The following is a 22,764-nucleotide window of genomic DNA, read 5'->3' as shown; positions in this document are numbered from 1 at the left end:
GTCCTTTTGAGTCTTATTTCACTTAATGTTCTCAAGGTTCATGTTATAGCATGTATCAGAATTCCTGTTTATGGCTGGATAATATTCCACTATACCACATTCTGTTTGCTCATTTGTTGATGGACACTTGGGTTGCTTCTCCCTTTTGGCTATCATGAATAATGCTAGAACATGGGTGAATAGATATCTTGAGTCCCTGCTTTCAATTCCTTTGGGTATATACCTTATATAAGGTACTTATAGTCCTTATAAAGACTGTAGGATCTGTATTTGTGTCCCCTTTTTATATTCCAGATATCATTTGTATTTTTTTTTCTTGATAAGTCTCAACACTAGGAGTTTATCCATTCTTTAATCTTTTCAAAGAATCAGCTCTTGGTTTTGAGATTTGTATTATGTGTTTGTTTTCCATTTCATTGATTTCTGCTCTTCTCTATATTATTTCCTTTCTGTTGCTTTCTTGGGTTGAATTTGCTGTTCTAAGTTCCTGAGATGTTTATATAACAATTTTTAGCCTTTGCTAATACATTTTCCCCTTTTTAATTACTATTTTTAGATTTATTTATATTAGAGAGAGAGAACGGGGGGGGGGGCGGGGAGGAGCAGGGAGAAGAGGGAGAAGCAGACTGGGCCGAGTGCAGGGCTCGATCCCAGGACCTGGGAATCATGACCTGAGCTGAAACCGAGTCAGACACTCAACTGACTGAACCACCCAGGTGCCCTGCTTATTTCTCCTTTTACTTCCATTAGTTTTGAGGCTAGATCATTGGATGTACACAAATTTATAATCATTGTTTTCCTGGTGAATTGTAGTTTTACCACTACTGATTTTTTATTATTCAATTTCCTCCTCCTTCTCTATTATCTTGGTGGCTATACTTTTTTTAAATCTATCCCCCCCCCCCTTTTTTTTGTAAGCTCTATATCCAGTGTGGGCTCGAACTCACTACCCCAATATCTAGAGCCACATGCTCTAACCGACTAAGCCAGCCAGGCGCCCTGGTGGTTATACTTATTTATTTATTTGTTATTTTTAAAAAAGATTTTATTTATTTATTTGTATGAGAGAGAGCACACACACAAGCAGCGGGGAAAGGGTAGAGGGAGAGGGAGAAGCAGACTCCCTGCTGAGCAGAGAGCCTAATGCAGGGCTCAATCCCAGGACCCTGAGATCATGACCTGAGCCAAAGGCAGATGCTTAACCGACTAAGCCACGCAGGCACCCCTATACTTTTTTAATTATTATTTTTTGAGTAGTTACCTGAGAAATTATAACATGCATCATGGCTTATCAAAGTCTAATATAAAGCATTACTTTTTAAAAAATATTTTATTTCTTATTCGAGAGAGAGAGTGAGCACAAGCAGGAGGCAGGGGTAGAGGGAGAGGGAGAAGCAGACTTTCCACCAAGCAGGGAACCACCCAGGTGCCCCCCCCCTTTTTAATTGCGTTTTGGGAATGATAAAGTCCCATACTTTATTTTTTATTAAAAAAATTTTTCTAAAGTAATCTCTATACCTGACGTGGGGCTCAAACTCACAATTCTTTTTTTTTTTTTAATTAACATATAATGTATTATTTGTTTCAGGGGTAGAGGTCTGTGATTCATCAGTCTTACACAATACACAGCGCTCACCATAGCACATACCCTCCCCAATGTCCATCACCCAGCCACCCCATCCCTCCCACCCCCCACCACTCCAGCAGCCCTCAGTTTGTTTCCTGAGATTAAGAGTCTCTTATGGTTTGTCTCCCTCTCTGGTTTTGTCTTGTTTCATTTTTCCCTCCCTTCCCCTCTGATCCTCTGTCTTGTTTCTCAAATTCCTCATATCAGTGAGATCATATGATACTTGTGTCTTTCTCTGATTGACTTATTTTGCTTAGCATAATACCCTCTAGTTCCATCCACATCATTGCAAATGGCAAGATATCATTTTTGATGGCTGCATAATATTCCATTATATATATATACCACATCTTCTTTATCCATTCATCTGTCGATGATTATTCGACATCTATACATCTAGGCTCTTTCCATACTGTGGCTGTTGTGGACATTGCTGCTATAAACATTGGGGTGCAGGTGCCCCTTTGAACTACTACATTTGTATCTTTGGGGTAAATACCCAGTAGTGCAATTGCATTGGGCTGGGTCGTAGGGTAGCTCTATTTTCAACTTTTTGAGGAACCTCCATACTGTTTTCCACAGTGGCTGCACCAGCTTCCATTCCCACCAACAGTGTGGGAGGGTTCCCCTTTCTCCGCATCCTCGCCAACATCTGTCGTTTCCTGACTTGTTAATTTTAGCCATTCTGACTGGTGTGAGGTGTTATCTCATTGAGGTTTTGATTTCGATTTCCCTGATGCCGAGTGATGTTGAGCACTTTTTCATGTGTCTGTTGGCCATTGGCAGAAATGTCTGTTCATGTCTTCTGCCCATTTCTTGATTGGATTATTTGTTCCTTGGGTGTTGAGTTTGATAAGTTCTTTATAGATTTTGGATACTAGCCCTTTATCTGATATGTCGTTTGCGAATATCTTCTCCCATTCTGTCCGTTGTCTTTTGTTTTTGTTGACTGTTTCCTTTGTTGTGCAAAAGCTTTTTATCTTGATGAAGTCCTAACAGTTCATTTTTGCCCTTGCATTCCCTTGCCTTTGGCTACGTGTCTAGGAAGAAGTTGCTGCGCTGAGGTGGAAGAGGTTGCTGCCTGCCTTCTCCTCCAGGATTTTGATGGATTTCTGTCTCACATTCAGGTCTTTCATTCATTTTGAGTCTGTTTTTGTGTACGGTGTAAGGAAATGGTCCAGTTTCATTCTTCTGTATGTGGCTGTCCAATTTTCCCAACACCATTTGTTGAAGAGACTGTCTTTTTTCCATTGGATATTCTTTCCTGCTTTGTCGAAGATTAGTTGACCATAGAGTTGAGGGTCCCTTTCTGGGCTCTCTATTCTGTTCCATTGAACTATGTGTCTGTTTTTGTGCCATTGAACTCACAATTCTGAGATCAAGAGTCACATGCTCTTCTGACTGAGTCAGCCAGGTACCCCCTGAAGAACACCTTTTAATATTTCCTTTAATACAAAGTCTGCAGGTGACAAATGCTCTCATGTTTTGGTTGTCAAAGATGCCTTTATATCATCTTCAATATTGAAGTGTATTTTCGCTGGGTATAGAATTCTAGGTTGGCAGCTATTTTTTTTCAGCACTTAGGAGATTTAATTCCACTGTGTTCTGGTTTATATTTTTCTTTTTAAAGATTTTTATTTATTTATTGAGAGAGAGAGAATGATAGAGAGCATGAGAGGGGTGAGAGTCAGGGAGTCCGATGCGGGGCTCGATCCCAGGACTCCAGAATCATGACCTGAGCCAAAGGCAGTCACTTAACCAACTGAGCCACCCAGGCACCCTGCTTTATATTTTTCTGTTGAGAGTTGGCTATAAGTCTTATTGTCCCTCCTTTGCAAGTAACTTTCCTCTCTGCTTTTGGTGGCTTTTAAGATTTTCTCCATATTTGTTTTCATCACTTTTATTATAATATGTGTGTTTTTATTTCTCCTGCTTAGGATTTGTGGTGATTTTTTTTTTTTTAAGATTTTATTTATTTGAGAGAGAGTGAACACAAGCAGGGGGAGCAGGAGAGGGAGAAGCAGACTCCCCACTGAGCAGAGAGCCCAATGTGGGGCTCAATCCCAGGACCCTGGCTGGAATCATGACCTGAGCCAGAGACAGACACTTAACTGACTGAGCCACCCAGTGCCACCCCTCCCTCACTTTTTAAAAGTAGGCTCCACGCCCAGTGTGGAGCCCAGTGCCAGGCTTGAACTTATGATCCTGAGATCAAGACCTGAGCTGAGATCAAGAGTCGGACACTTAACCAACTGAGCCACCCAGGCACCCCAGGATTTGGTAGTGATTCTTGAATGCAAGGATGCTAAGTATCTCAATGGAGCTTGATTCCAGCTCGGGATTTTCATCCATCTGCCTCTGCCCAGGTTCTGAAGACTGTCCCCAGCCATTAGAGCAGCGGCTTGGTTATTTCCTCCCTGCCTCCAGCAGTTTTTGCTCTCACTCAGTGTTCTGCAGGCCTCCATGACTCAGCTTTGGTCATCAGTGCCTACTGCAGTTCTGGGCATGCAGTGGCTGTGCAGAAAATGGCAGCAAATAAGTGGATGTCTACTCTAGACCTGTGATAGAGGTGACAGAACTGAGAAATACTAGCCGCAGGGTATAAACTATCCTTCTGCCAACGAACTTCCTGCACCTTCTCCAACCTCAGGGTCTAGTTCAAGAAGCCTTCTAATCCTCCTTTTTCAAATATGTACTTATTGGCTATCCATCACAATTTAACAAAGCAGGACATATTTTGAGGATGTTGTAGTCTTTGATTTGCCAACTGTGTAGAGGGCGCATGTGCAAAGTTATCAGAATGAAATGTGAGTAGAAGCAATGGCATAGCCTTGCACATAAAGAATGATAGAGGATAATCTAAGGGATATTGCTCACTATTTCCTTACAGGAAAGCTAAGACATACACACAGCCTGGGGCATCTGGCTGGCTCAGTTAGTAGAGCATGCAACTGTTGATCTCAGGGTCCATGAGTTCAAGTCCCACATTGGGCATAAAGCTTGCTTTAAAAAAAAAAAAAAGCCGTTTAGATAAATTTTCCCTTAAAAAGGGGGGTGTGTGTGCCTGGGTGGCTCAGTTGGCTAAGCATCTGACTTCGGCTCAGGTCATGATCTCGGGGTCCTGGGATTGAGCCCTGTGTTGGGCTCCTTGCTCAGTGGAGAGTCTGCTTATCTCTCTGCTTCCCCTCCCACCAGCTCGTGCTCTCGCTCTCGCTCTCGCTCTCAAATAAAATCTTAAAATAAAAAATACAATATTCTCTCCATGTTGTTTTGTTAGAAATCATTAACAGAAAAATGACATCAGCTAAAAACACATACATTTAGATATGAGACTTAGATTTTGAGCTGTCAAGCTTGACTTGGGGAAAATAAACACGGAGGAAGTAACAGCCACAAAAGAAAGCCCACAAGGGCAAAAGCTACAGCTTGCAAGGGCAAGAACTAGAATTAGTTAGATTGAGTTAAATTTCCATCGTAACATTTCATGGAAAACAATGACCTTTTTTTTTAAGATTTTATTTATTTATTTAACAGAGAGAGAGAGAGAGAGAGAGCAGGAACACAAGCACGGGGAGTGGGAGAGGGAGAAGCAGGCTTCCCGCAGAGCAAGGAGCCCGATGCGGGGCTCGATCCCAGGACCCTGGGATCATGACCTGAGCCGAAGGCAAACGCTTAACGACTGAGCCACCCAGGCGCCCCGGAAAACAATGATCTTAATAAAAATATTTTAAAGTAAAAATGAAAATAAAAATAGAAAACAGAGACAATTTAATTGTACTGTATAGAAAACCCATCAAGGAATTAAACTGGCTTAATGGAGTTATAGTTCACTCTAAGGGAAAGCTTTGATGGAAATCTGTGTGGTGTGATTCTTATTAAAAATTTAGCTCTGGGCCATCACCTCGGCTTTATGACTGAGCAGATTCAGCAACAGTCAAATGATCTATTGCAAATGCTGATGCTGTATGGAGCCTCCAGTGGTCCCTGACTGGAGAATTACCATGAAGAACTCCAGGGTTTTGGAAAATATCCATGCCTTCTTTTGCAGATAACTCTTCTCCTTTTGAGAATCAGGTACCTAACCATGGGACATCAAGTGACCATGTGGCCTGGACTGCCGGTCACAAACTAGGGGTTGTCTAACCCACCATGCCAATTTGAGTATTTAACCTAGCCCAGAAATAGATGTCACAGTCTCTCAGACCTGGGAGCAGTGAGTATTGGCACTGTTTCATTGTTGGGGAGAGGGCAAGGTCACCTTGTGTAGAGTACCTGTATCGTGTTATGTAGAGGCATAAAATTGTTTTTACTGTTTTAGATTCAAATACACATCGAAGCACGTATAGGATGCTAAGCGGCCAGAGGTGGCAGAACTGGCTGTTCTTACCTCCCAGCGCCAACCGCCCCCCCAAGACTCTGCCCTGTGCCCCTGGGGCTGGGAAGCTGCCAAGCACAATTCCCCTTTACCAGCTCGTTCCAGGACAGGTTCACCCATGGGGAACGTGAGAGGGAGACTGCAAGGCTAGAGGCAAAAAAGAAGGGACATGCTCTTTCCTGTTGCCAGAGAAACCACAACAAACATGGCTTCGCTCCGGCGGCCACAGCTGGTCGCAGGAGTAGTGTGGTCCTAGAACCAGCCTCCCTGAGCCCCCTGAGATGGCAGCATCTCCTCTGCGGGGCCCCTCCTGCAAGCCTCTACCTTTTAACAGTCCCAACCTCTTCCCTTTGTTCCCCCGCCCTGGGAGCAATAACTGTGTCCGGCAGTCACTACATCTGTGACACCTCAGTGTCCCTCGGGGCCCTTTCCTCTTCTTACCACCTGTTAACTGCTGTGGTCTCTCTTCCACTGGACCCTAGCTGATACAAACACATACCTTGTTTCTACGTTTGTGTGTACACGATGTCTCCCCAACTGTAAGCACCCTATGGGAGGGGGTGATCTAATGCCTTCTGAGGGTCCCACACCCTGCCTGGTGCCTTCAGTGACCGATACTTAGCTTGCTGGTTACTTGTCTCACCTCACATTCATTCCTCATTCTCTACCATGCAGAGAAAATGGGCACCTAGCCACTTAATCTTCCAGGAAGACTTCTTTTCCCTTAAAAATGGTCTCATACTCTTCCCCTTCCCAACTCTCTGGTGGGTAGCCCATCTGTCCCCACCTGTTTCTCACCTCTCTCCTGGTCCTGAGGAGGAAGAAGGCCCAACACCCCCTCAGGCAGCTTCAGCAGCAGGAGAAATGAGGACTTTATAAGAGGCCCTGGCAGGAAAGGTACAGTGAAGTTCATCTCCTGAGAACAGTTTGAGAATCATCAGGAGTGATGGGAAACCAAGGTGAGTCAGAGGTTTGTTTCATGTCTTTATTGACAAAAGAAGGTCACAGCATTTCAGACTTTATTCAAATACACAAACAGTAACAAACGGCCCCCACAAGTGACAGGCATGGTCCCTAACCTCTGGGTCAAAGGCCATGCTGGAGGGTGTGGGTGTCCTCTGGGCCTCCCCTCCCCCCCAGCATCTCTGTCCCTTCCTCCCCTACACCTCGCTGACACCCCTGAGATCAGTTAAGACTGCAGAAACGAAGTCGCTCTAGAGGAGGTTGGGCCGTGCCTCCCTGCCAAGGAGAAAGCAGGTTCTGAGGGAAAGACAGAAGCGCCCTATTGTGGCGTTTCCTAGAAGAGGCCAGGCTGCTTTGTGAGCTGGGCCTGCATGGCCCGTGGCCTCGGGCCTGAGCACAGAATGAAGAAGGAAGACCCTTCCCACCTGGCAGCACTGGGCAGCTGGAGAGAATGTGGGTCACTGGCCATGTGACACCCCCAAACCAATGGCAAGACCTCTCTCTGAAGTCATCAGCCAGACTCTCTCAGGGGGAGAAGGCTTTCAGGAAAAAATACTGACTCGGTTCATAAAGGGCTGGGGTGAGTACTTTTCCAGAAACCTTGGGAAATGAATCATCTGCAGATTCAGGAGCACTGAACTGGAACTGGGCTGCCATGAGGAAGGAATCCTCACGAAAGCCAGCCCTCTAGGAGAGCAGAAATGTCACCTCTGTTTGTTCCTCTGCTGAGTAAGGGGCTCAGCAGCCTTTCTACGGGATCCTCTGTGGGACTCTGAAAAGAGAAATGAGTAACCATGTGTTTCTGAGGGGCTCGCTCTCCTCTGCCCTCTGGTCCACCGTGCTTCACTCCTTTGTGCAGGCTGGGGAGCACGGCCGTCACCAGGCATGCCCTGGGGAAGCAGATGTGATTGGGCTCCAGGCCCCAAATGAGGCTGCTTTCCCTCTTTTGAGTCAAATGTTACTTGTTTGAATTGGCCAAAGAGCACCTCTTCCAAAGTCCTCTGTCTTATTCTCGTCAGAGCAGCTTTTCCTTGACACTCTCAAATCTTTTTATTTTTTCTGAAAGATGATAGGATGATACCTGTGGCTTTTTTGAAAGGTGACTGCTTTTCCGTAGGGAGAAGTTCCTGTAACATTTTACAGCTGTAGAAATCGTGGGCACAGGCCAGAGTTCTGAGGTGCCGACGTCCACACGCACGCTCACATATCAGCAGACACCCCTGCGCACACATTTCTATCCTGCTCTACACACAGGTAAGGTCAAAGCGAGAATCCTGAAGAAGAGTTACGCCATCTGCACGTGGGCAGGTCACAAGCGCAAAAGACACTTAGCACAGCCTGTAAGTCATTTCCAAAAATTACAGCCCCAGACCCACGTAGGAAGCAGTTGAGCTGTGGAGCAGATAGACACTCCGCCGCGGAGGAAGCCAGGAGTGACTGGCACGAGGTGGCTGTACAGACGGAGGGTCCCATGGCGCCTTCCCCTTCTCTGGGCCATCTGCCACACTAGGAAAGTCATCTAGGGAAAAATAAGGATTCTCTGGCCCTTTGCGTTCGATGACTGCTCACCAAGACTCAAAAGCTCAGAGAGAAGATCCAGCTACAAACTCCGTGATCCCAGCCCAAAGGAGGGCTTTACTCCCCTCCTTGGTCAAACAAGTATTTGATTCTCCATGACATGGCACTCTGAAGAAGGAAGTGATGCTAAGGGGTGGCATCCTTGGACTGCCCAGCAAACACATACACTCTACTGGGGATGGTGTGGGGTCACTGACACACCTGTCAGGCAAGTTTGTTAAGGTTAGAAACCGAGAAGAGACACAAATAAATACTGAATGTTCAGTCAAGGCATTTCCAAGAGACAGTCACAAAAATAACACTTTTGGATACTACAACATAACACATTTGGCAACTTTCAAAGAAATGCTGTCCCCACCCCAAGCCATCAGAGAATCCCAAGTCCCTTTTATCTTCGGTCCAGTTTAAAAAGTCAGAGAAGGAAGATGGACCAACGGAGGGTGAGTGAAGGCTACAGACCAACTACCTGAAGCTCCCATCTGTCTGTGTGACAGAGTGCAGGATGCCACCTGCCCCAGACCTCCTCTTGGGGAGAAAGTAAGCTACTGGAGGTAAATGAGGCAAGGATGAACATGGTAGCAGCTGAGTGCCCCAAACCCAGAGCGGCGATCCCCAACTCCCCCACACAACCAAGGACACCCCATCATCCCCTTCCTCAAAGAGGTTTTGTTCACGGGAATGTGGAGGTACTCTGGCAACTCTATCCTTTATCCAAAACCTCAATTCAATTTGACAAACTGAAGCCACGATCCTTGGCATCTGCTGCATTAGTTTGGGGTGCAGAGGAGGGGAAAGATAGTGTTACAAAGCAGCTGCCAACGTCCAAAGTGGCACTCAGGTGAAAATATGGCACAGCTCAGGGACGATCCTCTTTCATTTGCTCCAGCTTCCCTGAAGTATGGGCATGTACAAGGAGCTAAGCCTTCCTCTTCCCTTCCCCCAGATGTCCATAAGGGCTCCAACTGGGAACCCAGCCCAGCTGCGGTTATAAAGATTTGTCACAACACTGGCTAAGAAAACAAAAGCAGGTTTCTGAAAAGGTATTCTGCAGCCGGGAGCCGTATCTGTCTTCAGGTTCCTGTGGGTGGGGGCAGGGGTTCCTTTGGTTTTGACCAGAACACTTCTCCACTGGGGGGCCAGGCTCAGCTTTGCTTTGCAGTAGCTCGGTTACTGTACAGGAGCAAGATTTAACTTCACGAGGTGCTCTGCCGGGTTGCTCTCCTGTTGGTTAAGGATCTGGAATTTACATCCGAGATCCTCTCTCCTGAAGAATCTGCAAGTGAAAGATCGGGGAGAGGGCTGAGGCTTAGACTTTGCAGCAGACTTCCTTTTAGGCTGAGGCTGCTAAGCAGACTGCTGAGGGAAAAGGGACCCACGGCTGCTTTCCGCTGGACCCTCGTGAGCAGCACAACAATCCTTGTTAAACCAAGAGGCAAGGCAGGGCTGCAGCCCCGACCTCCCCTGAAGAACTTCAGTTGTAAAAGACTCTTGCTGAACACCGTGGGGCCCCAAGATTACGTGCTGTTGATGCTAAAGGAAATGGTTCAGACACACCATGTGCTGCTGACTTAGGAGTGCAGGTGTGAGCGTATGAGCCTGTGAGAGAACAGTGTATAGTTTTCCAGTTACATAAGATGAGGAGGTCACAAAGGTAACCAAATACCTTTTCTCTTGAGGCAGGGCAAAAAAAAAAAGAGAACAGTTTCAAGGAATAAACACAAAATATTTTCCAATTTTGAGTTTCAGAATTCTCACGTTGTAGTAATTAGAGGCAATAAGATTTTTTCATTGATTTGACAGAGGGTATGTAAGTCTACCCTATTTCAGTACCCGTTTCCTAACTAAGAACCCTCAGTCTCTGCTCCATAAATCCTGATTCAAATCATAACAGTCAAAGACCAAAATGAAGGCAAAATGCAAAGCTTGCTTCAGAAGGAAAGGGAAGAAACCTCAAGCAACGAACGGTTCAGACAAAGCCCCTTGAGGGGCCGGAAACAAACGAGTTAGAGACAAAATTTCTGGTGACGCAATTTCTTACCTTTGCCTTTTCACTGGGCTCTATGACAATGCCATTGGTAGAATTATTTAGTTCTCTGGAGACAACACAGAGGAATTCTGCCTGATCCTCATTTCCATAGTTATAGGAAGATCCAATGCTGATTAGCTGACAGAACAAGAATATGGTGAACATTCACCTTAAGGTACCAAAGTGCTACACAAATCCAACCCTCCTCCTGACTGAACTGTGTAGTTTTGCTTCTCATGGATGATGACTGTCCAGGACTATCAAGGCCCCAGGGGACATCTGGATCTCAGTTACTCACCAGGGCATCCTCAACAAACTTTCTCCAGAGAAGGAAAGTATGGGCTCTGCCACTGTCTCCCCACCCAACCACTTGAAACAATCTCAAAGGCAGCAACCAGGATTAACATGATCATACTTCTAGCAAACATCGAGGTGAATGAGAATGTTTCTGTGAATGAGAATGGACACTTGTTTCAGCCAAACACCTACACAGAGCTGGCTCATCTTTAGGCAGAAGTCCTAGACCGGGGACTGGTACTCAGAAGGCTCTGGAAAGCACTGAATCACTGAAGAGTTACCATAAGCCATATGCTGCTGGAACTTTTAACCTTTTTAGCGAATTGAATTCAGGATTCAATTCTAAATAGGAAATACACATGCACAGGGAAAAACGGAGCCAAAGAGTAAGTCATCCGGGCAAGCATGTAGGGCCTTAAGTCAGAAGAACATGACTGGGGGTGCCTGGGTGGCTCAGTCATTAAGCATCTGCCTTTGGCTCAGGTCATGATCCCAGGGTCCTGGGATTGAGCCCAGCATTGGGCTCCCCGCTCCGCGGGAAGCCTGTTCTCCCTCTCCCACTCCCCCTGCTTGTGTTCCCTCTCTCGTTGTGTCTCTGTCAAAAAAAAATAAATAAAATATTTCAAAAAAAAAAAAAAAAGAAAAAGAAGAACATGACTGACTTGCTCTATGAATGGGCTTTGGGCCCCTCTGCCTCCCTGTGCCTTAACTTCCTCATCCATATAACAGAGTTAGTACAAACATGCCTCACCTGCCCCCAGAACATTAACAAGATGAGAAAAAGATTCAAAATTATTCACTGGTTTCATAAAGAATACTTAAAAGGGCCCCTGGGTGGCTCAGTCGGTTAAGCGTCTGCCTTTGGCTCAGGTCATGATCCCAAAGTCCCTGGATCGAGTCCTGCATCGGGCTCCCTGCTCAGTGGGGAGTCCGCTTCTCTCTCTGCCCCTCACCCCACTCTCATGCTCAATCTCTCTCAAATTAAAAAAAAAAAAATCTTAAAAAAAAATACTTAAAATTTTTTTTTTATAGTATTCTTTGCTTAAGACTTATACCAGGGAGAGGTGTCTGGCTGGCTCAGTAGGAGAAGCATGTGACTCTTGATTTCAGGGTCATGAGTTCGAGCCCCATGTTGGGCATAGAGATTACTTAAAAATAAAATCTTTGAAAAAGAAAAAAGGACATATCAGGGGAAATACTTGAGGAGTGGAAGTATGGCAACATTTTGCAGCCCCCACCTGACTAAGAGCTAGGCCAACATATATAGGCAGAATGGATTCAGCAGTGCAGGAAAATGTGAGGAATGATCCCGTGTTGGCTCTGAAGGCCGAGACACCTGTATATTCGATCTATAACACAATGCTCTTAACAGGAAGCACAGCCGCTATTTGAGAAGGCGAGTTTATGGTGACCATTCAACTGACTCTTCAACTCTGCACAAAAATTGGCATGATCCACACAAAACTGTAACGATTCATTCTGTGCGTGCCCAGCCTCCCTGTGGCGAACACAATAGATGAGCTGAACAATTCTGCCATCTAATGGAAGAAAACAGTACAATTCTGACTGTGTGGCTTTGTTTAGATACTTCCGCCACGGCACAAAGCTGAAGGAACAGAAATGCCCAGACTGATGGGAAACGGCCAGGCCACACTTCTCACCACGCCTGACTCCTTTCACTTTACACCTGTTCATGCTTTTCTGGGTGGATTATATATATATTCGGAATGATAGCATTCTCACTCTGGGGGAAAGAAAGGAAGGGCTGTTGCTGAATCCTAGCCCCCTTCAGGTACTTATTCTAGAATGTGTCAACTGAGCACTTTTGAAAGGAATCCCTCTGAGGGAGGGAAAAACCCCAGAGAGGCACTTTCAAGCCTAAGCAAGCTGGCTGGCTCCCTCTGGGCACAATCAAATTGAAACTTGGATGTGAAGTCGGGAGACATGATACTATTTGGAATTCTCCCCAACTCAACCTGTATGACTGAGCAAATAATCCACACCAAGTGGCTCTTTCCCACGTTTCTGAACAGGTTCCCACCTGGCCCTACGAACCCCCTGGGTTATGAGCTGCCTACGGGTGGCGATGGTTTGAGGCGCGTGGCCTCCTGGGAAACATACCTGTTCGAATTTCCAACCATCAGACATAGTGGAGACCATCTGTGTAAGCTCCTCCTCCTGGCACTGCAGGACTCTGTACACGTGCTTCACAGGGCCCTGTGACAACCAATAGACTTTGAAGAACAATCTCAAGGACACAACAGTTTGCAGCTGCCCTGGTGCGGCTCTTCCCAAAAACGAACACCGAAAAGGAGTTTGCTTGGACATTTTTTTCTGGACAGCCACACACTAACCCCTCTGACAAGGAGCAATGTCATTTTTCAATAAAAACTTATCCAAGGAAAGGAAGAAAAAAAAAGGCCCAAGGCTCTGAATTAGTGGGTAAAATAATTCTGAAGTTCAGAGAAATGAATTATGTGCTTAGATTTCATCTATTTCCCAAAGTAGAAAATAGAATAAAATCACTTCGGACAAGAAAGTCACATCATCTTCTTAAGTGGTTCATATCTGACATACATGCTGAAAATGTGGACCATATTTTGGCTTATTCAGAGTGAAACCTTATTATGGGAATAATATATTAAATAGGAATCCCACAATATACCAATGTTCAAACCACTTTTACCCTCTGCTGATGGTAGCTGAGAGTGAAAGTGTTTGAGTGTTAAATGGTAGCACTCCCATTACAAAAGTGTATACTAAAAAATAAGTATTTGGTCTTTGTTCCTGGTTCCTAGCACAGAGCTCCTAAAACCCTTGCAATTTCTTGAGGGATAAAAATGTCTTTTTTGTGCTAATGACTGGTCCCCAGAAAGACCAAGCACCATTAGAAGGTTAGAACATCCAGTCCTACTTGCTGACCCTGGACATCAGTGGGAGGGAGAGGGGCTGAAGACTGAATTTGATCACCAACGGCCAATGATTTAATTAGTTGTACCTACATAATGAAACATCCTTAAAAACCCCTCAACACTGGGGTTCAGGGAGCTTCCAAATTGGCAAACATAACCAGGAGCCGGGCAAGCGGTACATCCCGACTGCACAGGCACGAAGGCTCCTGTGCTCAGACCCCACCCCATGTCTCTCTCCATCTGGCTGTTGCTTGTCTCCTAGAGATAAACTTTAATAGTAAGTAGAGCATTTTCCTGGGTTCTAGGAGTTGTTATAGTAAATTACTGAACCCAAAGAGGGATGTCATGGTAACCCTTCAATTTGTAGCCACGATGGACAGAAGTGCAAGTTGCCGGGGAACCTGGGACATGGCACTGGCATCTGAAGTGTGGGACTGAGCCCTGAAACCTGTAGAAATAGTTACTATGTATTAGTTAGTGTCAGGATAGGATAAGCTGTTGGACACCCAGTTGGTGTCGGAGATTCAGACAGAAGTAATTTTTTTTAAAACATTTTTTATTTTTTATTGTTTTTTAAATTATTTAAAAAATTTTTTAAATTTATTTGACAGAGAGACAGTGAGAGAGGGAACACAAGCAGAGGGGGAGTGGAAGAGGGAGAAGCACACTTCCCGCCGAGCAGGGAGCCTGATGTGGGGCTCGATCGTAGGACCCTGGGATCATGACCCGAGCCAAAGGCAGATAATTAATGACTGAGCCACCCAGGCGCCCCCAGACAGAAGTCATCTGCTAGCCCACTCAACTCTGGAAAAGAAGTTAGAACCAGAAGCAAAAAGGCTGAATGCCCCAAAGTTGCAGCACTAAGGCCCCTACACTTTATCCACAGGAGAACCCCTCACATTTAGGACTTGGCCCATGAGACTTAGAAGCCAAAGTCAGGGGGCACCTGGGTGGCTCACTCGGTTAAGCATCTGCCTTCGGCTCAGGTCATGATCTCAGGGTTCTGGGATCGAGCCCTGTGTCAGGTTCTCTGCTCAGTGGGGAGTCGGCTTCTCCCTCTCACTCTCGGTCTGTTCTGTCTCTCTCTCTCTCAAATCAATCAATCTTTATTTTTTTTTAAAGATTTTATTTATTTATTTGGCAGAGAGACAGAGACAGCAAGAGAGGAAACACAAGCAGAGGGAGGGAGAGAGGGAGAAGCAGGCTTCCCGCCGAGCAGGGAGCCCGATGCGGGGCTCGATCCCAGGACCTTGGGATCATGACCTAAGCCGAAGGCAGATGCTCAAGGACTGAGCCACCCAGGCGCCCCAATCGATCAATCTTAAAAAAAAAAACAACCCAAAGTCAGGTGAGGGCAAGGGTTGCTGCAGGGAGGCAGGCTCACCAGATGAAAGCTCTTGTTCACAGAAGGACAATTAGAGGCCCACAGGAAGACGCAGTGTTTGTCAGTCTTGGACCATTCGGTGTTGGGTCCGACAGCTGCACATCCACTGCCCGTCCCAAAGGACATGAGGCATTTGTTAGAGCCCAAACAGCACAAACAGCAACGGAAGCTCAGAACAATGATGTTCCATCATGCAGAGATTGGTTATATTCACATGATTTAAAAAAAATATGGACTGTTTCCTTAAGAAAAATGGAAATTTGGCTTCCATACTTTTTCAGAAGTATGACTGGGCTTCAGTTATCTGGAAAACTCGTTTTGGAAGAACTCACTACTGGGGAAAAATACTGGCTCAACAAAAGCAGCTCTGGATTACGGAGTGCTACAAGCCCAGAGCGTTATCCCCTTCTGCTCCTGTCTTCCGTGGGACACTGGTGTCAGCTCAGTGCCTTGCCCGAGTCAGGCGGCGCTTGTCGGGATGGAGGCCGTGCCAGGGCTCGGGCCGGGCTGCCAACAACGCTGTGCTCTTTCTCCCATGTTCTCCCCTTCCAGACCGAATGCAACTATTGTTACACGAGTACCAAAAGAAACATTCCCTCCACATAAAATACAGAACAAATCTCGGGAAGACTTCAGTTATCTCTAATCACATATTTTGGAAATAAAACTCAGAGTATCATGAAAGCTCTATGGTACTGGTGACAACTGTCAAAGCCCCAGGTATTTAAGATGTAGGTATTACTTCTTTTTAATTTTTCTCTTCAAAAGTAAACCACAGGTGTTCTCTAATGCACTAAGATTAATGACCTAACAAAAAATATTATCAGAGACAGCAAAGTAGTAGAGTGGTGGCAGCCACCAGGAAAGTTGAGAAGTCACTAAAAAGTAGGGTGGGACACCCACACCTTGGGCTTTGCCTGAATCCCTGTCATGTGTGTCTCCTTGAAATATGGAACAGTTATGGGTGCCTGGTTAGTCGGGGCGTGCGGCTCTTAATCTTGGGGTTGTAAGTTCCGCCCCATGTTGGGTATAGAAATTATTTATTTATTTATTTATTTGACAGAGAGAGAGAGATAGCGAGAGCAGGAACACAAGCAGGGAGAGTGGGAGAGAGAGAAGCAGGCTTCCCGTTGAGCAGGGAGCCCGATGTAGAGCTCGATCCCAGGATCCTGGGATCATGACCTGAGCCGAAGGCAGACGCTTAACGACTGAGCCACCCAGGCGCCCCTGAGATTATTTAAAATCTTAAAGAAAAAAAAAATAGGCAAGTTAAAGGAGATAACGTGTTTGAAGGGACAGCCACAAAAATACAAATGGCCAATTTCGCCTTAGAGCGGTCTGTGACACATATAAAAGAGGGTGTTTTTGAACAACCTCAAAACCACTGCCCAGAGTTTCACTAAATAAAAAGGACAGATGGAAAGATCAGTTAGCATCAAAAAGGCCTCGACATCCCCAGACAAAAAAGCTTCCAACTGGGTCTACATCCACAAGCCTTCAGAACCTAGAGGACTAATTGACTTAATCGCTGCGTAATTGCTGTCATCAAACAGATCTTACAATGCCCTCAAGGACTGAGCTAATGGCGAAGAACTGAGAACATTCAGGGTTGAATGGCTTCAAATTACATAATTCATGGTACCATCACAACCGACACTAAGCAATCAAAAGTTTTTTTGGAATGTAGATAATTGAGGCTAAATACCTCATACCTATAATCCGAGATGGCAACAAGATTGTTGCCACCAGATTGTAGTTCGTACGGTAAATGGCAAACCTGGCAAACCAACTATAAATTCATTTTTGAACATTAAAAAGAAGGCTTTCAGCCATCGGCCAGAAGGAAGAAAACTAAATAAGCTCTTCTTTCCACCTTCGCAAACTACTACAGATAAAGTGAATAAGAAAAGTCTTTTTTTTTTTTTAAGATTTTTTAATTTATTTATTCATGACAGACAGAGAGAGAGAGAGAGAGAGAGAGGCAGAGGGAGAAGCAGGCTCCCAAGGAGCAGGGAGCCCGATGCGGGACTCGATCCCAGGACCCTGAGATCATGACCTGAGCCGAAGGCAGACACTTAACCATCTGAGCCACCCAGGCGCCCAAGAAAAGTCATTTTTTATCATAGGTGTCAGTTATCCAACCAGATAAACTCCATTTGGAGCCAGAAAACTTGGATATACGAAGTCTAACATAGAAAGGAACTATTTTTTACTTTTTGTTTTGTTTTGACTTTTGAAAAGAAACATACTGCCTTCTGAATCACAGAAAAATTCGACATTGCAATAGATTGGATCTCAGGAAAGCATCCATCACCAGGAGCTGATGGGATAAGAGGCAAGTCAGGCTACAAGACAGATGGTCACAGTGGAGTCCGATGCTGCCCTCTGTCACTGCAGCTGTACCTTCTTAAAATAGAGCCTATATAGGAAAGGGACCGTCTGTTTCCCTGCTAGACTTCAGGCTTCTAGAGGGCACAGACCCTCTCCTAGGAGGCAGAGAATCTCAAGGGCCTAAAGGATGCCACTATGGCCACTTATGACATGTGATGGGTGGTGTCATGTGAAATAAGCTGTGTGTGCCCTATTGTCTTCTCAAACTAGGTGGCAAATTGTGTGTTTTGTTGTTGTTGTTACTCTATCTACTGAGTTAATATAAAAACCCAGACTTCATAATAAACAGAGAAGCTTGAGATTGTTTCCTCAGAAGCATGATTCCCAAGCAGCTCCTAAAGTCTAGGCCATGAGACTGGTTTCACATGGCTATCAGGAGCTGAATGGGACGTGATCACACTTTAAAAAAGGCTGGTCCTAACAGTGGCCAACAGGTGTAAGCAAGAGCTCGCTGGGCCTTTACATGGAGGGGGACAGATACTCTGTCTGTAAGAATAAGGTTCCAGACCTAAAGTGTGGTGGGCTCCTCCTGCTACCAAATGGTGAGCAGCCACAACCTCTCCTTCTTTTAAAGGGACAGAAGGGCTGTTTTGTTTTGTTATGTGTTCTTCTGTTTCCTTGTTCTGCACAAGTCCGGCAGAGAATGTGCTGTCTGCCTGGTGGATGGACCGTGTTCCACACAGACCTCCAGCTTTCAGGGGAGAGGTAGCTCTTGCCTGACAGCACATTATCCCTTTCAAATCCCACCCAGACACAGCGACAAAGAGCCACTGAGACCTTTTCCCTTTAAGAGTTCAAAACCCGTGGGGTGCCTGGCTGGCTCAGTCGGTGGACCTTGTGACTCTTGATCTTAGGGTCGTGAGTTCCAGCCCCATGCTGGGTGAAGAGATTAAAAATAAAATCTTATTAAAAAAAAAAAAAAAGAGTTCAAAGCCCGTTACCTGAGAAGTTCTGTTCTCATTGTCCCGTATCCGTTCCTTTACCAGCCGCACAAGAGATGCAATGTTGTAAAACTCCGCTTCTTCCAAAACACCTAGGACAAGGACCAAACTGTAGTTAGAGATGTGTGTACGTTCCCCAGAAAACAGCAATAGGCTGAAGTTTCCATGCTTGCTAAGAACTGAATTTTTCAAATGGAAGCCTAGTCTCTCTCCTTCAGCCTGGTAAACATTTCTTTGCTGTTTAAGGTGTTCCCATTTCCTTCTCTCCAAAGTGAGTGAGTCAAGCTCTGGGTCTGCTCTGTTCACTCTGTTTCACCCCTGCAGTTTCCCACTTGGCACCTTCCCCGACTCTCCCTGCCCTGCCCATTAGCTGTAGGACACCTTTTCCCATGTCACTTACTTCCTGGAACTGGTCATATTGGAGAACTCCTGAGCTTGCAATGCTTACCCAGTTTGTCCTAAAAATGACCAGTGGTGGGTGTGTATAAATTTATGTGGGCCAGATTTAATAGGATGCTTATTATTTGAACGACATAAAAGGCAATTACTGAAAGAATGCTGTGCTAAATAAAATCAAAGGCCTTGGACAGGACAACTAAGTGGGATGTGTGATCTGGTATCAGACAAAAACACTTGCTATAAAAAAAGTTATTGGAACAGCTGATAAATCTGGAATATAAGCTGCAGATAGAAATATTTATCAATACTAAATTTCCTGAACTCGATAATTATACTGTACCCTTGTTCTTGGGAAATACACTGAAGTATTAAGGGGTGAATCTGTAATTTAGTCTCAAATAGTTCAGAAGTAAAAACTGGTGGGGAAACGGGCGCCTGGGTGGCTCAGTTGGTTAGGCGACTGCCTTCGGCTCAGGTCATGATCCTGGAGTCCCTGGATCGAGTCCCGCATCGGGCTCCCTGCTCGGCAGGGAGTCTGCTTCTCCCTCTGACCCTCCCCCCTCTCATGTGCTTTCTCTCATTCTCTCTCTCTCAAATAAATAAATAAGATCTTAAAAAAAAAAAAAACTGGTGGGGAAGGAAGGACAGGAGGGGAGAGAGAGAATGGATGATAACACAAGTATGACAAAAAAATGTTAAAAATTGGTGAATCCGGGAGTTCTCTGTGCTATTCTTGCCCTTTTCTCTGAGTTTGAAAATAGTTTCAAAATAGAAAACAATTTTTTTAAAGACTTCAGAAAAGATGCTGAAGCTTTCTCTTTTCAAGAAACAAGATTATCCGTGAGGTAGTTAATTATTGAAGCTGGATGGTGGGTGCATGGAATTTATTTTACTATTTCCCTTATTTTTGTATGCATTTGAAATGTTAAAAAAAGAAAGAGAGCGAGCATGCGAGTCCTCTTTTTACTGGTTGAAACAGATGTGTTTCGCGGCCACTTCATTAACTAGCACAGCCATTACAGCTTTCTTACTCAGAGCTAAAGCTTCCAGGTCAGGGTGCCCTGGATTTAGGGACAGGCCCCAATCTTCAACTGAATGCCTTTGGTGAGACCACACCAAGCCTTTTAGAAAGATGTCTAGACCCACTTATAGTCCAGATGCCCTACAAACCAAAAACATGAGGCAACCGATGATAACACCTAACAATGGACTGGAGAATGAATTAGGTCAGCTGCAAAAATTTACAAGGAAGCATGAGACCAGTCTTAAAAGAAATGAGGCCAAGCCTTTATTATTTTTTATAGCTGCAAGTTCAAACTAAAATTGAAAATATAAATAATTAATGTCAGAGATGTGATGCTTCGGGCTACGGACATTCACCGCTCGCAAGCACATAAGTAAAAGTAAAAAGGGATCCTGACGATTCTGCAGGTTTGGAGAATGCTCCTGAAGCTATCTGCAAACTGCAAAACTGAGCTACCTATTTTCCTTCTCATTCAGGAGGCTGAACAGAGCCCAGTGGGGATCCCTTAAGCAAGACTTCCTCAGATAAGACTAGGTAACAAGAGACTCCCTGCTCACTTTCATAAACCTTTACTACACCTGCACATGAACTTGATGGAAATCTCAAAAAAATTTTCAAGTCTGTGAAACAGCTTTAAAGATATGGCCCGAATTTTGAAAATGCCCAGTTCAAACATTGTTCTTACCTTCTTCTGCCAACTCCTTTGTAATGATGAGTTTCCCATGGCGGAGGTAGTTTAGGATAGGACCAAAGTAGGTGGGGTCTCTGTCAATCAGATAGGCCCCTGTCTCGTCCTGCCAACCAAACACAAAGGTATCACTCTGGAGCTTTCAGACTAAGTCCAGGCAGGGTTCCAGTCTCTCTGTCACAATTCATTAGTGAGAGGGCAAGTTTTGCTAGCCGTTGCTTATCATAAACTACAGGCAAGAAGGCTAGCTTTATGTATCTTGTACTCTGAGATTGTTTCAGTTGGGGTGTTACAATGTCTAGTCACGTCATCCAGGCATTTACTTGAACTTTAAAATCTTTACCTGGACACAATTACCACCATTCTTCTATGGGATATCTGTTATAAAGAAAAGGGAAGAAAATGCCACAGTTTGATTATTTAAATCTCTGCTTGAGATGGACATTCTGACTTCTCTACTGCCCCCAAATCACATTCCTAATTCTAAGAAAACCTCTGTATAGTTGGCAATACTCCTGAGCTCAAGGCCAACATCAGCAGGAGTCTGCATTCCCAGCTGTAACTCACACACCCCAGTTCTGTGCCCAGAGGAAGCTTGGCACTGCCAGGACTTGGCGCTGAGCAGCTTTAATCCTACTCATCTTTACAGTAAAGGGAACAAGAAGAAACTGGCTTCTATTGCAATAGGAGAGATTTAGGGTAGATAAAAATAATTCCTTTATAAGGAAAGGTTTTGGAATTTCTTTAAAGTTACGGCAGGACAGGTTTCCATCGATCTGAGATTAGAGGAGAGGTAGATGGTGAATAACTAAAATCAGCCTATCTTTACCCAAACCCAACTCTGTTTCTATTTCAATATAACTGGCTGAGTGCTATATAGAATAGAAGGTGGTGTAAGCTATGGTCAACGCCTTTAAGCTGGCAACTAAATGATGAATGTGTGAAGTTAATAAACAACACTTCAAACTGGAAATGGGTTAGAAGTGTCTCGTCACCTCTCAACTTCTGGTTAGCAGCCATGCCCCTTGCTCAACAGCATTCTTCAGTTTTCATTTTCCGATGGCCTTAACCAGTCGGCTTAGGTTTGCACTGGCAACTGGTAATCTCTTTCCAAGGTATGTATCTGAGCTCCAATACGGTAACACAGGGACTGTTACCAGATACGAGCTCAGGGCCCAGGACCACAGGAAAGAAGTGTGGTATCAGGAGAAGCACTTCCTGCAGCTGTCAGACCCAGGCTTTCACCCAACTTGGCAGAGGGGTCCGAGAGGAAGTCTGAGAAAGCTACAAAGATGCCTTCGCTCACCCTGACCCAGTTCTGGACGCATCTGGCACAGGCAGTGAGGGGCTGACGAGGAGCCAGGGGGAAACTCATGCACATCTGAGGGGCGGGTATGAGAGGTGTAGAGAGGAATACGGAGAAGGGGTGTGGAGTGGGTTCTTGTGGGTGCGGGCGGGCACTGTGTGGGGAACGAGTCGCTGAGAGCGAAGGGCGGGGTCAGAGAGAAAGCGACTGAGGATGGGGGAGAACAGCCCCCAGGGCCAGCCTGGCGGGGGAGGGGTGGGGAGGGGGCTCCAGCCCGAAAAGCCCGCCTGTGAGGAGCGTGTCGCAGGAATCTGGGGACGAGCTAGGAGGCACGAAGGGGGTCCGATGGCCGGGAGCGCGCCCGAGGGCGGGGCGCACCTTGTCCGAGTCCAGCTCCGGGTCCTCCTGGCAGCAGAGGCGACATAGGAAAGACTTGGGCTCCCGGCCTAGGGTCTGTCTGGTGGTCACGAAGTAGGTGCCGCCCACATTCAGCCGGACCCAGCGGGCCGCACCGCCGCCCCCTGCCCGCTCGGGCGGTCCGGGACCCGGTTCCAGCGGCGGCGCAATAGCGGCGGGCGGGCGGCCGTGCCCGCGGGGCGTGGGCCCGGCGGGGCGAGGGCTGGGGGGCCCGCGGCCCGGGCCGCCCGCGTCGCTCAGCCCGCTCCCGCCACCCCCTCCCAACCCCGCCATCGCCGGGTCCAGCTGCAACTCCGCCATCTTGGGCCGCCACCGCCGCCGCTGCCCGCGCGCCGCCGGGCCGGCCCATCTCTCGGCAGGGAGAGCCGGGCCGGCCCATCGGCGGGGGTGGGGCTGGGGGAGAGGGACGGGAGCGCCCCCAACCAGCGCCCGGGGA

General features: G+C 46.1%; 1 protein-coding gene across 1 annotated transcript; it reads right to left on the bottom strand.

The window, feature by feature from the left end:
* Positions 1 to 6,973: 6,973 nt before the first annotated feature.
* Positions 6,974 to 22,632, bottom strand: KCTD2 (potassium channel tetramerization domain containing 2). Its single transcript, XM_021681013.1, has 6 exons — positions 22,290 to 22,632; positions 20,603 to 20,711; positions 18,495 to 18,586; positions 12,988 to 13,083; positions 10,582 to 10,707; positions 6,974 to 9,816 (listed from the first exon to the last, which is right to left on the bottom strand). The coding sequence occupies exons 1-6, from the start codon at positions 22,626 to 22,628 to the stop codon at positions 9,787 to 9,789; spliced, it is 792 nt and encodes a 263-aa protein (XP_021536688.1). The 5' UTR covers positions 22,629 to 22,632; the 3' UTR covers positions 6,974 to 9,786.
* Positions 22,633 to 22,764: the final 132 nt, after the last annotated feature.

Source organism: Neomonachus schauinslandi, chromosome 15, assembly GCF_002201575.2.
Source record: "Neomonachus schauinslandi chromosome 15, ASM220157v2, whole genome shotgun sequence".
Lineage (NCBI taxonomy): Eukaryota > Metazoa > Chordata > Mammalia > Carnivora > Phocidae > Neomonachus > Neomonachus schauinslandi.
The sequence above is the reverse complement of the archived record's forward strand: the minus strand, read 5'-3'. Positions and strand labels throughout refer to the sequence as shown.